The 15172-nt window shown below is 45.7% G+C and overlaps 1 protein-coding gene and 1 long non-coding RNA gene across 9 annotated transcripts in view; one reads left to right on the forward strand and one right to left on the reverse strand.

Moving 5' to 3' along the window:
- The window catches only part of centrocortin (cerebellar degeneration-related protein 2-like), a 26433-nt gene continuing 11261 nt past the window's right edge, over window positions 1-15172 (forward strand). For 2 of the 7 annotated variants that reach the window (XM_046621603.2, XM_046621608.2), the window contains exon 1: window positions 3547-4069. In XM_046621603.2, the coding sequence (XP_046477559.1) occupies window positions 3994-4069 (76 nt within the window). In that variant the 5' untranslated portion in view covers window positions 3547-3993. Of the gene's footprint in view, window positions 326-3546; window positions 4070-5515; window positions 5540-7982; window positions 8255-10183; window positions 10730-11498; window positions 12055-14745; window positions 15043-15172 lie in introns of those variants that run through there. The other 5 variants (XM_046621604.2, XM_046621601.1, XM_046621606.1 and 2 more) reach the window with 5 other exon arrangements.
- Window positions 525-2932, reverse strand: LOC124216740 (uncharacterized). Of its 2 annotated transcripts, none has more exons than XR_006882688.2 (3): window positions 2247-2932; window positions 1025-2166; window positions 525-915 (listed from the first exon to the last, which is right to left on the reverse strand). It is a non-coding gene; the product is annotated as an uncharacterized lncRNA (long non-coding RNA). The 2 variants fall into 2 exon arrangements; XR_006882689.2 differs by having other exon boundaries at window positions 1025-1586; window positions 1694-2932.

Below are 15172 nucleotides of genomic sequence, written 5' to 3' on the forward strand. Positions count from 1 at the left end.
CGGCTTCCATAATAAATGCGTGTCGTGACACGGAGTCTGATCGGAGCCGGAGCGTGCGTTACTGCCTTTCCCGTTTTCCACGTGGTCGAGGCTTTCGATTTTGCTTCGGAACGCGACAAGGTTGTCGGAAAATCGTGCCGCTCGAACCTGTCTCGGTGTCCTCTGGTTGTTGCGCCCTGCAGCTACACATTGATACTCACAGGTGGTATCGGAACAAGGGCAACCTTTGGCCAATCGGAGGCCGCGAGGATGGCCAGTTTCAACGACCTCAAGACCGAGTGGTCCATGCTGTGCCAGGAGTGCACCGACTGTTGGACAAAGACGGGTGAGCCCATGACTATTAAGACGTTGGTTCTATCATTCTGGACGTTCGCGAACTGAAATCGAGACCGCTCTTATTCTGGACTTTCTTTCCCCCTCTCTCGCCTTCACTTTCTGCTGACTTATCATAATTATTATATCGTGGTTTGGAAGACAATTAGGAGGGGATAAAAAGAGTATTTGAAAAAGCGTTGTGCGTTTTTATATAGGTACACGCAATTTGCGTAAATAATTTCCAATATCTATCTAACAGTCGGCCTCTCGATCGGATCGTACTTAGATCGGTTGTTCGGTTGAACAGGTGAAATGAGAATCGAGATTCGGCACTCGCAGCATGTTGCCGCGACGGAGAGTGATACGATATAGCTGTACAATATGAATTAGAACAGCAATCGCCGTGAGCTATATGATATTTTCGATAGAAATGTGAGAGCGGTGCGCAGATGGAACGTCGAGATTATACGCCTATAGCGGCACAAAGCTCGATGTTGTTTTGATCAGTGGTCAAGGATGGTATACACAACCGTAGGCGTATACACATTTTTTACACGGCACAGCTTGTGCGCGTGTGTGTTGCGTGCCGAAAGGTCGCCCCTGCAACGATGAAAACAGTATGATAGCATGTTGTATATTATACGTACGATACCAAACGTTCCAAAAGTGTGTAAACCGTATAATTAAGAATAAGAAGATACTACAATACCTGATGGTAAAGATGCTGGAATAATTCATAGACACCGGTGCCAAATTGTCTCAACCGATTGTCGCCTCCGGCAATTTTGCTTTTCATTGCGTGCGCGGGATGGTCCTACGTTGTGTTCGAACAAACGGTTGATGTCGGCCGAGTACATGGGAAAGAGATAGACAGCGTCCTGCCCTGAATGTATAATAACGATATGTATAATGTATTCACCTACGTTATTCAACGTTGTACGAGCTCCCAACGGCGTATTTAACCGGATGGCAGAGCCGCGCCCGCGACATTCCAAATTCAATCGTTAGCCGTCCTTTCTTTCGCATTGAATCACAATTCATTCCATTGGCTCTTCCACTAGCAACGGCAACGGTTTTTCGTTCGTTACGTTTTTTTGTAATATCAGGACCAGTGCGGTATCGATGAATGGTGCGTACAAACGATCCCGACGATCGGCGGCCAAGAATCGTTGTGTCCCGCAGTTACCGAATGTAGAGAAACAAACGTTTCATACGTGTCCGAATAACTGAATAAGTAGGATGAGACAGGAAGCGCCCCTTGTCCGTTAATTCTGAAGATTTCGAAATATGGATGAACTTTGGCGTTTTACAAAATCAATGACGAGCTCGGTTATAGATTATGGTGTGTGCAATTCTTACGCCAACTCCCTTTACAGACCTCGGATAATAATAGTTTTCGATGTGAGAAAATTTCATCGGAGACACGCGACGGGACGAATTTCCAAATAATGTACGTCACTTGAGGAAAACAGTATCTGTCGTTTGTACACCAATCGTGCGTTTACCATTTCGAAAGCCTGATGATAAATCCTCATCTCACCGAGGAGCGTATTCCACGAGTTGATAACGTTTTGAAGGCTTGTTGAGCCTTCCAATCCCCGCTGACGTACAGTAATGTGAACCGCGCCCTAAAGTAACCTATAACGCTGTCCTAAAAGGTGAACGATTCTGATTTTCATGCTGATTCTACCAGTCGCGTCTTCTTGCGGCTACAGCATGCTTTCGTTTTGCGAACGTAGTAAAAGGTACGGCCCTGTTTTCCTTTTTTTCGAGATTGCCGCAGTTTGCCAAGTCCATTTTTGTACATCTCACAAGGTGGAAGCCAACTGTTTGGTCATTGGTGTACGGTAGCTGTTATAATTATAAGGAAGTCTAGGTCAAATTGATACACGGTCGCTGCCAAAGATTTCGTATACCGCCATAGTACATACTTATAGGTATGCACATTCGTCCATAGGTATTACGATCGCCAAAGTGTCGGTGTAAGGCCGGTGAGAGGCGGTTTATGTTCAGGTTGTTGGTAGCCAAGCATGCTTCGCGATAAATGTGCCGAGAAATATTACTAAATTCGCGGCCTCCGTAGATCCCGGGAAATTAAAACTATACTCCGGCTTCACGTTCACTTGGCGTGTCTTATGGAAGTTGGTCAGAGAATATGATCTTACAATTCAGTCGATTTGAAAGAATCATTCGATCTGCATGCATGATGGATGGAGGGTTTCTTCGATCAAGGAGTCAATATTTTGTCGTCGAGAAAATTAATTCGACTAATGGTCTGGTGGAAAATCAATAATAGAAGAAAAAAAAAATGTGACGATATTCTCGAAAAAATCACCATTGTTATCGACTGTATCGCGACGCGGGTCGTGGGACGTGGGACTGTTATATCTACGAGTCAATTACTGATTCAGGCAACTCGGAACATGAAAAGAATGTACGCCCGAGACGGCAGGGGTAGTTCCCTGAGGGGCAATTGAACTCCAAGGCACGGTACAAGGAGCGAACGCAATGCGCAACGGGTAGCTGTTCTGAGTAACAGAACGCAAAGATGCCCGTGTCACTCAAGTACTCGCATTCAAAGTTCGGGGTTGCCTCGATGAACATGCCAGGATAAAACTACGCACGCATGACATAGGTACATGCATAAATACACTGACGAAATGTGGCGAACGCGCGACAAATCTGTCTCGCGCGCAGAGGGCGCCACCAGCAATCGAAGCGACCAAACCGAAGATCGGAGCGCTCAGCTCGAGAGATCATTCCACGATTATCACACGACGCGACGGGTCGCTGAGCGGGACTCGGAGCAGCAGATACACCCAATCACGTAACAACAATCGTCAAGTATATGACAGTATTATGAAATTGGTGCAAATGTTTAAAAAAGTACAGGAATTTTTTGTCAAAATTGCGAAACGTTCGAAACACCGTTTGCATTCTATTACGTGGACGTCGTAAACGGAATAGCTGCTCGACGTTTATCCTGCCTGATTCGGTAGCGAGCCGGCAATCTTTCGCTGCATGGTTAAAAAATTGCAACGTAATTTGCAATCCCGCGGCGTCGAGTGGCTCCCCCACGACATTGTTCGGGCATCGGCGCAGTGGATTCGTGCGGTGTGTGGTCAGCCGGCCAAGGTTGGCGTAAGCGCGAACCAATGACGCTAGAGCGGCGCAACCGCCGCGACGTCGGCGTGTCCGAGGGGTTCGGTATTGATCGCGAATCGCGAGGTCGGGGCAGTATTGAGTCATGCGCTTTCGGTGCTCGGGGCAGAGCGACGTGCGGCCGTTGTTCCTGCACCGACGAACGTGAGCGAGCGCTTTAGTCAGCGTCGCGACGCCCGCCGTCGCCGTCGTCGTCGTCGCAGCAGTGTTTCAACGGTAGTCCGTCGTCGACGGCGTATATCGCCCGCTTCGCGCGTCCGGTGATCGGCGGCATCCTCCGCCTGCCCCGCGGGTCCGCAGCTAAGGCCGAAGCTTCCTCTTCTTCGTTCGCGCGGTAGATAGTGAAAGTGCCTGCTCGCGAGTGAAGGTGCAGCTGCGCGGCCCCTGTGGCAGGTGGGGTTGTTCGGGAGGAGGAGGAAAAAGAAGGATTCGGAAGCGGATCCGAGTCGCCGGGCTCACCGGGCCGCGTATATCGATCTGCTTGTTGACGGGGAACCGCCACCAGCCACCTCAACGATGAGCAGCGTCGTCTCGTCGATCGGCGGGGTTCGCTGCCTCACCGACGAGGAGGCCGATCACAACATGCTGCAGGGTAAATTTCTCACTTTATGCATTGACCCGCGCTTACCAAATCGCCTGCGAAGACGCCGCTCTCGAAATCGCAAAGAATTGGCCTATCGTACGTCTTTTAGAATTAGGTACACCGCGTCATTGATACCTGATCGTCGCATATCAATGCGCTCACGGCAATTATTCAATCCTCTTGCTTTCACTCGACATATCCACGGACAGACCTTGACGCGTGCGTCTTTTGCCGATGCGCGAGGTTGATCCGGGCACAGGATGCCGGACTTGGCTCCTCGCGCGATTCGTATCGCTGTTCAAACGAGGATTGCAGGGTACAATCTGACGGATCGTCACCTTCAGAGCTTCGGCGACGTGGGTGTGTTGGTGTTTCACCACGTGGAAACCGAGTTCAAGTCCACACCGCACGGTTCATGTAACGACGTGTGATACAAGACAGACACATAGTTATAACATGATACAATGATAATTATTATACACAGGCTTCACGTATACGGTTTAGTGACGGATCGCTTGCGTCACACGCTGCATTCAGGATCCCAAAATGAATTCAACTGTATTGCATGTATACCTACCTATATAGGTATATCCCTTTCACGAAAGAATCGAGCAACAGCAGACAAACGGACGTATCTCTAATAATTGGCAGTCGGCAATAACAGAGAAGCCTATTGATTTGTCCCAATTTTCATAATTCATGTTCATATTCCGCGGTCTTGCGTACGGTGGATGGTAGATGAACAGTCCGGCTGCGTGTGCGTGGAGTAAGCGATGCGTGGAAAACAACTATACCCATACCTATGATAACAGTGTAAGCTAGGTAGCGACGGCTTTTGACCCGGTAAGGTTTCCGGTCCGGGATTGTCAAGAGTTGCGGTTTCGGGGGTTCGAGCGCTTATGATCTGCAGGCGAAGAAAATAGTTTTCGAATAAGTTTTTGTGAAAAAGGAATCAATTTGCGACGCCTTGTGATCGATCAGTTAGTGCACCGTGCGGCTGTATTGCGCGCAGTTGGATAGAATTGTGAATACCGCAGATAACGATGCTTATTCGACTGGAAGTTTCGAGCGCTCCGGATAAAACAACAAAACCTGCAAAACATTTCTGGAAAATTGGGAAATATATGCCTATGCATCAACCTATTAGCGGAGTTGATGCAAACTCGAGGAGGTTCGTATCAGCGTCAGTATAGGCAGCACCCTCCTCGACTTTCCTCGACACCCTTATCGATCGCACCGATGCACTTGGCCAATGCCAACCAGGACGCTGTACCTCCTACCTTCGACGTACAACTACAACAGCGGAAACAAAAGTTCCGTCATAAACATGGACCGGAAAGTTAACGGGTGCCACGAACAGGGAAGGGAGCGAATGAAACGGGGAATCAGGGGAGTGCCTACGATCGGTTGGAGAGCAGATGACAACTGCAAGCCTCGTGCTATGCCTGGATAGCATACCTACGGAATGATTGGACAACGGTAAGCGTGCAACAACGGAATTGACGGAAGAATTCGTTGCTGCGAAAGTGTTGGAGAAAAAAAATAAATATTTTTCACTCGAACGGTTTATCAACAGCTCCGCGTTATCGGATCGACGATGAAAACGAGTGTTTCTTTCGGTTTACGTTGTATTGTACTGCATGCAAGGAGGGAAAAAAAAGTTTCAATTTTCGTTTGTCGCTATGGTTTGCGTTACAGAAGTCTGGAGATACGCGATATGTATGTATGTAACATGGGAACTCGAGCCATTCACGGCCGTATACCGTGTAATTCCATTGTGTTTCGCATAAGTTCTTACAAGGTACGATATCCCGCACAATCCTAGATCGTCCAAGAAACAGAATGTACGCTGTGTCGGTACATCGTATGTAAGCACGTCCGCACGTCTACAATATACATGGAAATATCACATGTTCTCAGACGTCGCTAGCTGACTCTTCGTCTCAGGTGTCGCAGGTGAACCTCGAGCCACTTCCCCACCGGACTTCGCGCAGACTGAAATCTCATATTCTCCTTGCACGAAATTTGCCAGTCTGGGAGCGTCGGCGATTTTTTCTTTTTACAATTGTCGATCTGTCGATCTTGATGAAAATTGCAATTATACACGATGTAGGTATAGTTACACGGAAGAACTCAAGGTTCGAGACGAGACGAGATTAATTGTAAGATTAGTCGTTTCCAATTACGGCTGTCAAGTGGTTAAGCGGCTGGCCCATTATCGATCAATTAGCGTTCAGTCGGGTATGCGGTTCGCACGTCACGAGGTAGGGTTTTCCTAACCTGTGCACAAGCAGACCTCAACAATTTAGCGGAATTATGCGATTCCGTAATTCGGGGACTTCCGGTATCGATAGAGCTCAGGTACGCAGACGCGCCATTTACGGGGGTAAAATGATATTCTTCCGCTTGTAAATGTCTCCCATTATCCTGCTCTCAATTCTTAGACAGCTAGGCCAGCATACCTATAACGTATCGCGCCGACTTGACATGAATGATTTTAATCGGCTGTGGTTTTACTTGTACGGACCGTTGCTCCGGCGGTCAGAAAGCGTGGAACGATCAATGTACACAATAATATATATCGTTTGTTCAAACCGTTCCGATGTTCAACTTCGCGACGCCGCGACGGTCTTTTCAATCTAAGCAGATACGATATAAATCGGGTTCAAACTTTTGGAATCGAGTTGAGCCCTTCGTACAATTGTAGTAGAATACGCGGTTATAGCGTTTACGTGATATAACGCTGAAATAATTTTAAAACGTCGGAGTGTACGAATGACGTTCTCTTTGCCAATTTGTTTTTTTCCGCTGCAGACGGATCCGAAGATGTAATATCGATTATCGCTTGACCGGTCAGGGTAAATTCTCTTAATAATATAAAATTGTTTTTCCAAACTGCGTGTAAGTATAATATGTATATGGAGTAAAAGTGTCTCCTTATTCTGACAATGAGACGCAAGTATATTCACACCCATTATGCAAATAATATGCATTTTTGCCCTTCGGAGAAACGCGCATATCTCCTCATACCTCGTACACATCGTATAGATACATTGTATACACCGTATACCGACTCAATAAGAATCGTGGGATTCCCGTGCTCTTCCATGTACAAAATAAATAGCCCGAAGTGCACGAACAGCGCAAACAGCGCAAACGACATGATTATAATTGGTAGATACACGAGCGGAGCGCACGCCACATGCCGTATGATTTGATCTAAATTCATTAACTTTCTTAAATGAATGGAGGTGCGGTGACCTACGATGGTCGAGAGAATGGACACCCGCGCGTTGAGTTGGCGGAGAGTAGAGAAAAAAAAGAAGAGTAAAGAAAATAAATAAGAGTGAAAGAATATAAAAAATTTCTCCTAGATAGGATAGTAAATTCAACCACGTAATAAAACTTGTCGACGGTTCTATAATGCGTGTGTGTATGGTATGTGTACACTGTATGCGACGGCTTGGATGCGTGGAGGAAGAGGTCGTTATACCCGCAAATTGGCATAAATTGAAAAAAAATTTACATTTATTTTCGTAGCTTACGAAGGAACTACGGCGATGTTCAAAACGGCGGATTGAATTAGTTATGAAAAAGTTTGAATGTTAACGGAGAATCAACGCTGTACAGAGATAATATATTTACCTATATACTTGCGTATATATTGAAAAGTTCGACTCAGGGTACGTTTTTTACACGAGAAGACTTTATTTCATCTGTCATAAGGATCGTGGAGAGGCTGTCCTTCGTCATCACCGCTTTTGACTGCTCAATTAAAAATTCTGCATTTGTTTGTAAGGTGCATTCAACGTTAACGTAACGAAACGTCGTGGAAAAAACAGTTATTGTACAATTTCCGAACGACCTTCAAGGAGTTGACTTTTCAAAATATGAAGACGTTTTCTTTGTTGTTATTTACTAGCTGAATTTCCGAAAATCCTGAGGGTCCGAGTATCGATTCTTCCTGAACAAGCATCGTTAAAGAAACGTTACCAGCTTCAACCTCTTTACTCTGCAATGATTTACGGATGAATGCTGGCCGCGAAAAGTAAGATTGAACAGTCTCGGTCAATACTCATCGTGGTTTCATCGTAATCGTGACAGTACGCCGCGCCGATCAGAGGAGATCCTGTCCAACCGCTTCCTCAACTGGAGCTCGGAGTTGTTCGCTTTTTAGTTCATCTGCCTATTATTGTACGTACGATGCCTTCTATACAATCTATACAGTTATTATCATAATATCCCCCGACGATAATTTCCTTATAATTTCACATCGTGCGCCTGCAGTGTTTGTGCGGACCGGAGGCGGTTAGTTCGATATTCCGTGCTTCTTCTTTGCGCGGACGCGTGCAGTTCCAATTTCATATTATCCCACTTACCTTGTACACTATAGAGTATCCCACAGACGAGAGGACGAGATATTGTTTGTTTGCCATTCGTTCCCTTTGAATTTTCCTTGAATTGAAGAAGCACCGACGCGGGAAACCGCGTAGGTAAATTCAGCTCTAGAATTCATCGAATGTTGAGATAACGTAGAAAACGTGCAAATCCAGTTGTCTAAATCGTGCGGTAAATTATACGAGATATTGAAATCCTGAAGAGACTTGAAGCTCGTCGAGAGTACGTTTTGAAATTTTCTGACTTTGACTGAAACGCTGAAGTCACTTGGCATCGCTTTTACTGGAAGAAACGATCGTCTAACGGCGGGAAACAGGTTCGTTTGACAATACCGTATCCGCATACTTGCCTGGGGGTATAAAATATGCCTTATACTCTATAAAGACAACAAGATAGAGCACGGCAGGTGGCTTGCCCCGCCAATAACATACCGCCCCGGGAGAACACGCAAGGAACCACGGCCCCATCCGGCCGGGCCGGGCGGTCCGCGTTTCACTTTCCCGTACGGCCACTTCTTCTTTCGACAATAGTAGGGAGGGCCCTCAATCTTTGCCATCGTGTATAACGCTCATTCATCCCGCTCGCTCGCGACCGAATCAGGAATCTGTAAGGGGGTGTCCATTAATTACGCGAGGTATTTTTTTATTTTTTTTTTTTTTTTTATTTTCAATTTGGACCCCCGTCCTCCCCCGTCGTGAAATTCTGTAAGACGTGGTGGGACTTACCCTATAATTGTTTGCTTGGTACCAATGAATACCTAATATTTAATGTTTCCTATGCCCGGGTTTGATTTTGTAATACAAAATGTTTGCTGTTATTATAATGTACATTCTCTTAATTAACAAGTTGACGTGAGATTTTCATTGATCCGCGCTCCCTGTAAATGATATTTGGTGAGATTTTGCGGGACGCCCCTCCCCCCTTTTGGGGCTCACGTTATTAATGAACGCTCCCCTCAAGCAGCGCGTATATAACACATTAGAAACACAAACGCCGTCCGTTACAACCGCTCGACGTTTGCACGTCAAGATGGCTGGGAATTGCTGGCTGCTGGTGCCACATTCGCAACCTTTCAACTTCTATTCCGTCTGCTTGTACCAGCATGCGCTGTATACATCATATTATACACACCGCGTCCAACGAAGCCACCTGTGCCAACTTGCGGCGTTTCTATTTCCGCCGGATGCGCAAGGCCATTGTTTTCTCATCGTGGGGCATACGCAAGTCATGAATATCGGATCAAATTTTTTTCACTCGCATCAGGCAGGCGAGCGGAATTGATTGGTTAAACGTTTGCTGAAATCAACGAAGTCACATTATAATATTTGAGAGATTATTTTTCCTTGCTATCCAAGGTCAATGATAAAAAACATCCGTAGGTGTAAATCATTTTTTATGATTCGCCTTGGATGTCAAGAAAAAATCTCTCATTACGAATCGATCAGGTTGATTAACTAGTCTAACGTTATAATATTTGAATCGAATGAACCGCCAGGTTTCAGTCGCAGGGGGGAAAATTTTCCAAGGTTTCTACAGCCACGTTGCGGGTTTGTCGGATTGACGAGCAGTTTGAAAAAAACATTCATTAACTAAGCGCATGCGACACAGCTTTAGCTATGTGGTGTGGGTGCGTGTTTACAGGCGTGTGTAAATTACGCAGAGGCTGCAGCGGCGAAACGATGTGAACCGTGACTTGGGTCAAGAGATCGAATTTCTTCCCCGCAGAGAAAGCAGCAGCCCCCGCCTGCTCTCGCGGCGTGTCCGGCTGCGGTGGTTCCTCCTGGCTTCGCCGCGAAGGAAGATACGACGGTAAAGACAGATCATCGACGCTCGGCGAGAGGCGGTGGTGGTAGCTTCCTTCGCGGTATCATCGGGCATCGCGTCGAGCGTGATGGAAATTCTCGCGTTCAAGTAACCGTGTAATGCACCCGATGGACGTCGGTGTACAGATTGTATAACTGTGTCGGCGGTATTTGCACGCCGCAGCCGTACGCTGCTCGATCCCACTCGGATCCGATCAACGCGGAAGCGAATTAAGAGGAAATCGATGCCACAGTCATCGCCGCATCACGCCGCGGGAAACGACGCTTCCGGCATATCGCGCGAAACAACGCGCAACAACGTTTTTTTCGCTCTTCTTCCCTGCGCCGATCGGGGAAACAACGCTGAAGGATTGATAATTGAATTTAGGAAGTTCGAAGATGCGGACTGCGTCGACGGCAATGTGAAAATTCTGATTCACGATCGGGGCTCTTATGTAACGAGTGTAAGGTGAGCGTACCAGTTATTGACCCTGTCGCAATTTTTAACCTTTTTCGATTGTATCTGTTTGATCTTTGGTTCTAAAATTACGTAAAAATGAAAATGAATTTTCAGTGTCCGACTCTCTGACAATTGGTTTTAGTCGCCGACAAATTCACTATTTGTCCCGTCAGTTTATAATTTTGGAAAATAAAAGGGTCAATAATTAGGACCTAAGCATGTCAATAACCTTAGTAGTTACTGGAACATTCTAGTGAAATGGGTCTCGAAGGTACAACAAAAAAGTGGGGGTAAAAATGTGGTAAGATTAAAAAATAAAAGAATCTTGATATAGAATTTTAAAAATCGCGACAATTTTTTTTACGATATTTTCAAATATAGAAATCCGTAATATAGGAAAGTATAGAAAATCTTGGAAAAATTTCGGACAATTCCATGTCTTCGCTCACTGTACATATTCTCATCCTTCCAATTCTATATTTTGGCTTTGTATACTTTTGGCCCTAGTAAATTTCAATTTTTCTATATTTCAACTTTATGCATTTTCAAATGTTATAGGTATTATTATTGGCACTGGCCCCTTTGAATTTGTAAATGTACAAAGGCCGATTAAGGAATGGTATTACTTTATATTTCGTTTCAATTCTCCTATCATTTCTCGAATATTTCCGAACCAAATCAAGATATTTTACTAGACAGTTCTTAACTATGACTAAAAATACATACAACCGTTCCTGTGTACACGTTCAGTATACATATTTACAACAAAAATTTTTAACAGTGCGCACACGGGATTCGAGAATTTCCCCATTTCCACACAGGGCCGACACTCTTAGCCGGACTCTAAATTGTAGCTACAATCTGACAATGAGAGAAATATCGGTGCTTAGGGCAGATGCGCCCGGCGAGGCACCAAAGCCAAATTTCCAAGACTTGTAGCAATATTGCTCAAATTGCACCCTTGACGAGGATAATCCGACCCATCGACAGCTCACACCTAATTTACCGAAGCTCCTACCGTTTGGACAGACTCACGTATACAGGGTGTTAATGTTTCCTCTGGACCGTTGTCTACGGCTGATTGAGAATAAAACGTGTTGGGTGATCACATCTGATTTATTTCACTACGAACAAGCGCGCGATACATTCAATCAAAAAAGCGGTAATCCCTTTTTAATCCAACGGGACATCAGGTACGTGGATCACCCTGGTGCATGCACGCTGCAGACGTCAGTGCATCGTTCAGCTACTCGTACAACTGACGTTTCCGCCTTTCGATTGACCACGGCGTCGACTTCCTCGATTCATCCAATTTGTATAACGCGTCGCTGAAGGTAGGTTAAATTGCTTATCACCGCTGTTAGGTATTTGTAAGTGTTCACTGTCCAACCATATGTACTTAACCCGAGCGATTCGGTTTACGATTTTTCTGTATTTTTTTATCGTGAATTTCTTTACACCCACCTAAGTAACCGAGGAATTATCGCAGATTTCGTAAAGATTCAGGTCACGGAATTACAGGTGCAGCGTACTTATACTTCAAGGCGCGCACGGAATAATACGGTATTTTATTTCAGAAAACTTGATTGGGTTTACTCGCATTACGCGTGCTGAAAAAGCCTGGCCGCTATTATAAGTCAAGTTGAATCAAGTAGTGAATTACGAAAGTCTACGTACATGTATACCCAGCGGGTCGAATCACGTTCATAATGAGCATTAAACAGTTCTCAAGGTAGTTTGAGTCTCACGCTGCTGGTATGTACGATAATGCATATTCTTCTTCTCATTTCGCTCAAAGCCGGAAATCGTTAATACACGCTCGAAGCGAGTCGAAGTCAACGGGCCTTATAACGTTGTATCGGGATTATATCGCCGTATTATACGCTCGACGTTTTACAGCGCGGGTAAAAAAGTGTGGTGATAATTACCGAACGAGTGGTTATTAAGAAATCTATCGCGATAAACAAACCGAGCGACGAATGAAAATGGAAGTGGAAGTTGAAGTGGAAGTGAAAAGGTATTCGTTCGCCTTATTCGCACAATGCCACCGAGAAATGCGCACGCCGCCGCGGCTTCTCCTAGCTGGAGCCTAGCCGAGACAATAGATGAGAATCCAGATGGGCTGCAAATATCTAATTTTCATATTTCTATTGTTTGTACAACCGCAAAATTCCTCACGTCAAATCAAATCATACCTGTCGCAGCTCGCGAGTCATTTGTACGATGCTGCATGTTACAGCAGGGTGGTGCTTACTTAGGGTGTTGACGAATGTTTTTCCGCCCCACCACCAAATCAACTTCAAGTAACTCATAACAATTTATTAATTTTTTTCACATTTTTACCTCAACTCCTAAGATAGTTTTATAATAAAATACATACTGAAAAAACATAGTTTTTCCCATGTTATTTCCGTAAGAAACTTTGATCACAATGCGGACTATCTTATTGTTGAAGTCGAGGTGAAAATCTGAAAAAATCCGTCAAAACCCTGAATAAGAATAACCCTAATGTTACAACGACGAGCAACACGACCCATGCAGGACGAACTTGCAATTTGCACCGTATCTCTTATGAGCTTGTTATTCCAGGAGAATGCAAATTATTCGTGTAGATACCTATAAATGTTGGTTAAAAATCACGATGCAAAGAAACCCAACTGCACGATTCTTTCTCGCTCGTGATGTATGGTCACAGAGGCCGCGGACGCGAGTTATAAACTTGTGCAGCATGTCGTGCATCCTGGTATCGACAGTCTGCGTATCCGCACGTGCTGATAGAAAGTGATTTCGCGAACTCTGAGTAAATCTTGAGATGGTTTTCAGCTGCAGGGGTGCGACGGGTAGGCATAATAAACGAACGGATCGGCACAAGTAGATATTTAGCCGTAGAGCCGTGTGAGGAGAAGAAAGCTGCCGCACTATCGGGTCAGCTAGTTAGCCGCGACAACTTTGCGTACATTTAATTGCAAAAATAATTGGCTGCCACTGTGGCTCGCTCGTCGCTGATCGACTTACGACTTCCTTATACAGCCGAGCACGCACTGATCGTTCGTATATACATACGTTTTCCTAGCACCATTTCCACGCTGCTGGAAGTGTGAGATAATTGATTTTTGCACAAGTCAAAAGAATCGGATCGTTTCCTACGGCCACACTCGACATCCGACATTTAACTTCCATCGTGCAATATTACCAGAAGTTTATAACCATCGATATTTCACGTTGCTCTCCGATCGCTGTACCGCCGCCCGGCTCTGACTTGTAACTTGTGATTACCTGCAGGAGGAGCGCGCGCGCGATTGGAATTACGTGCGGCTATACATATACGGCTAACGGAGTTGCATAATTTTGCGTTACAGGCACGAATCGACACATGCACTCGCCTCTGCCTCTGTGCGTACACTAGAACTTTGAGGCTTAAACAAGGCAATAGCTCGGAATTAAAATGTCCCCCTCCCTTGCCATTTCGACAAGTCCTGGGGCACGAACGATAGAAGCAAAATTCAAAGTTCATCGTTCGCGAAAACGGGCATAGACAACGGTGGCATTTTATTCGCAAACTTCTAGACTTTGTATATACTCGACCAAACCGATCGAGCCTTGTGTTCGTATTTACGTTACGGACTGCACGTGCAGCTTATATATTTCTACGTCTTGAGTATTACGTCGGAAAATTCCAAATCCCTGACCTATACAGTTAATTTCGTAGATGGGCGGTAATTGCAGGGACACTTGGGATAGTTAAACGCATCCGCGATTTAAGGGCCTGAGGCGAACAAATACGTGCGAAACTACCTGGGTAGGTACGCTGGAGGTTTGCATGAACCGAGGGAAAGGAGCTCGGTACACACCGTCCTTCCAACTGGGCCAGCATGGCACCTTTCTGCCTACCTGAGCTGCTGCTGATCGTTCCAGAGATTGAGAGAGAGAGAGAGAGAGAGAGAGAGAGAAAGGGATTTTGGAGAGGGAAATTGTTGGCGTACCGGGTTCGGAGTCCGAGGATCTCTGGCAGTGGTGCGGCGATAACCGTACGATCTGTTCGCGCGAGTTTGTGCCCACTTTATTTTCCGGGGTGGTGTAGTGCGTGCTTTGCAACGAACCCTGCGACCAGTGGCCCTGATAATATTTGTTTCGGGGTCATCGCCGAGGTGAGGAAGTAAACCACGGTCAAAGAATCGCACCCCGAGACTTCTCGAGGAATTTATTCACCATGGGAACCAGAAGCATGGAGGTCGTTTGGGACTCCCCGGCTCAGATCAACAACAATCCAATTGATCGATGGGATTATGCGATTGAACTGGCCTGCTTACAAGGCCCAGATGGTACGGAATGCTCGATTTTTGCACGTACCGACGATGAGCGATTTTCCGATTCTGTGCGTGTGAATTCGGTTTGTCTGGCCACGGTCAGGTTCGGCTGTGCGCGAACTTTAAAAAGAGGAGATACGTAAAC

The sequence above is a fragment of the Neodiprion pinetum genome, chromosome 4 (assembly GCF_021155775.2).
Source record: "Neodiprion pinetum isolate iyNeoPine1 chromosome 4, iyNeoPine1.2, whole genome shotgun sequence".
NCBI classification, from domain to species: Eukaryota; Metazoa; Arthropoda; class Insecta; order Hymenoptera; family Diprionidae; genus Neodiprion; species Neodiprion pinetum.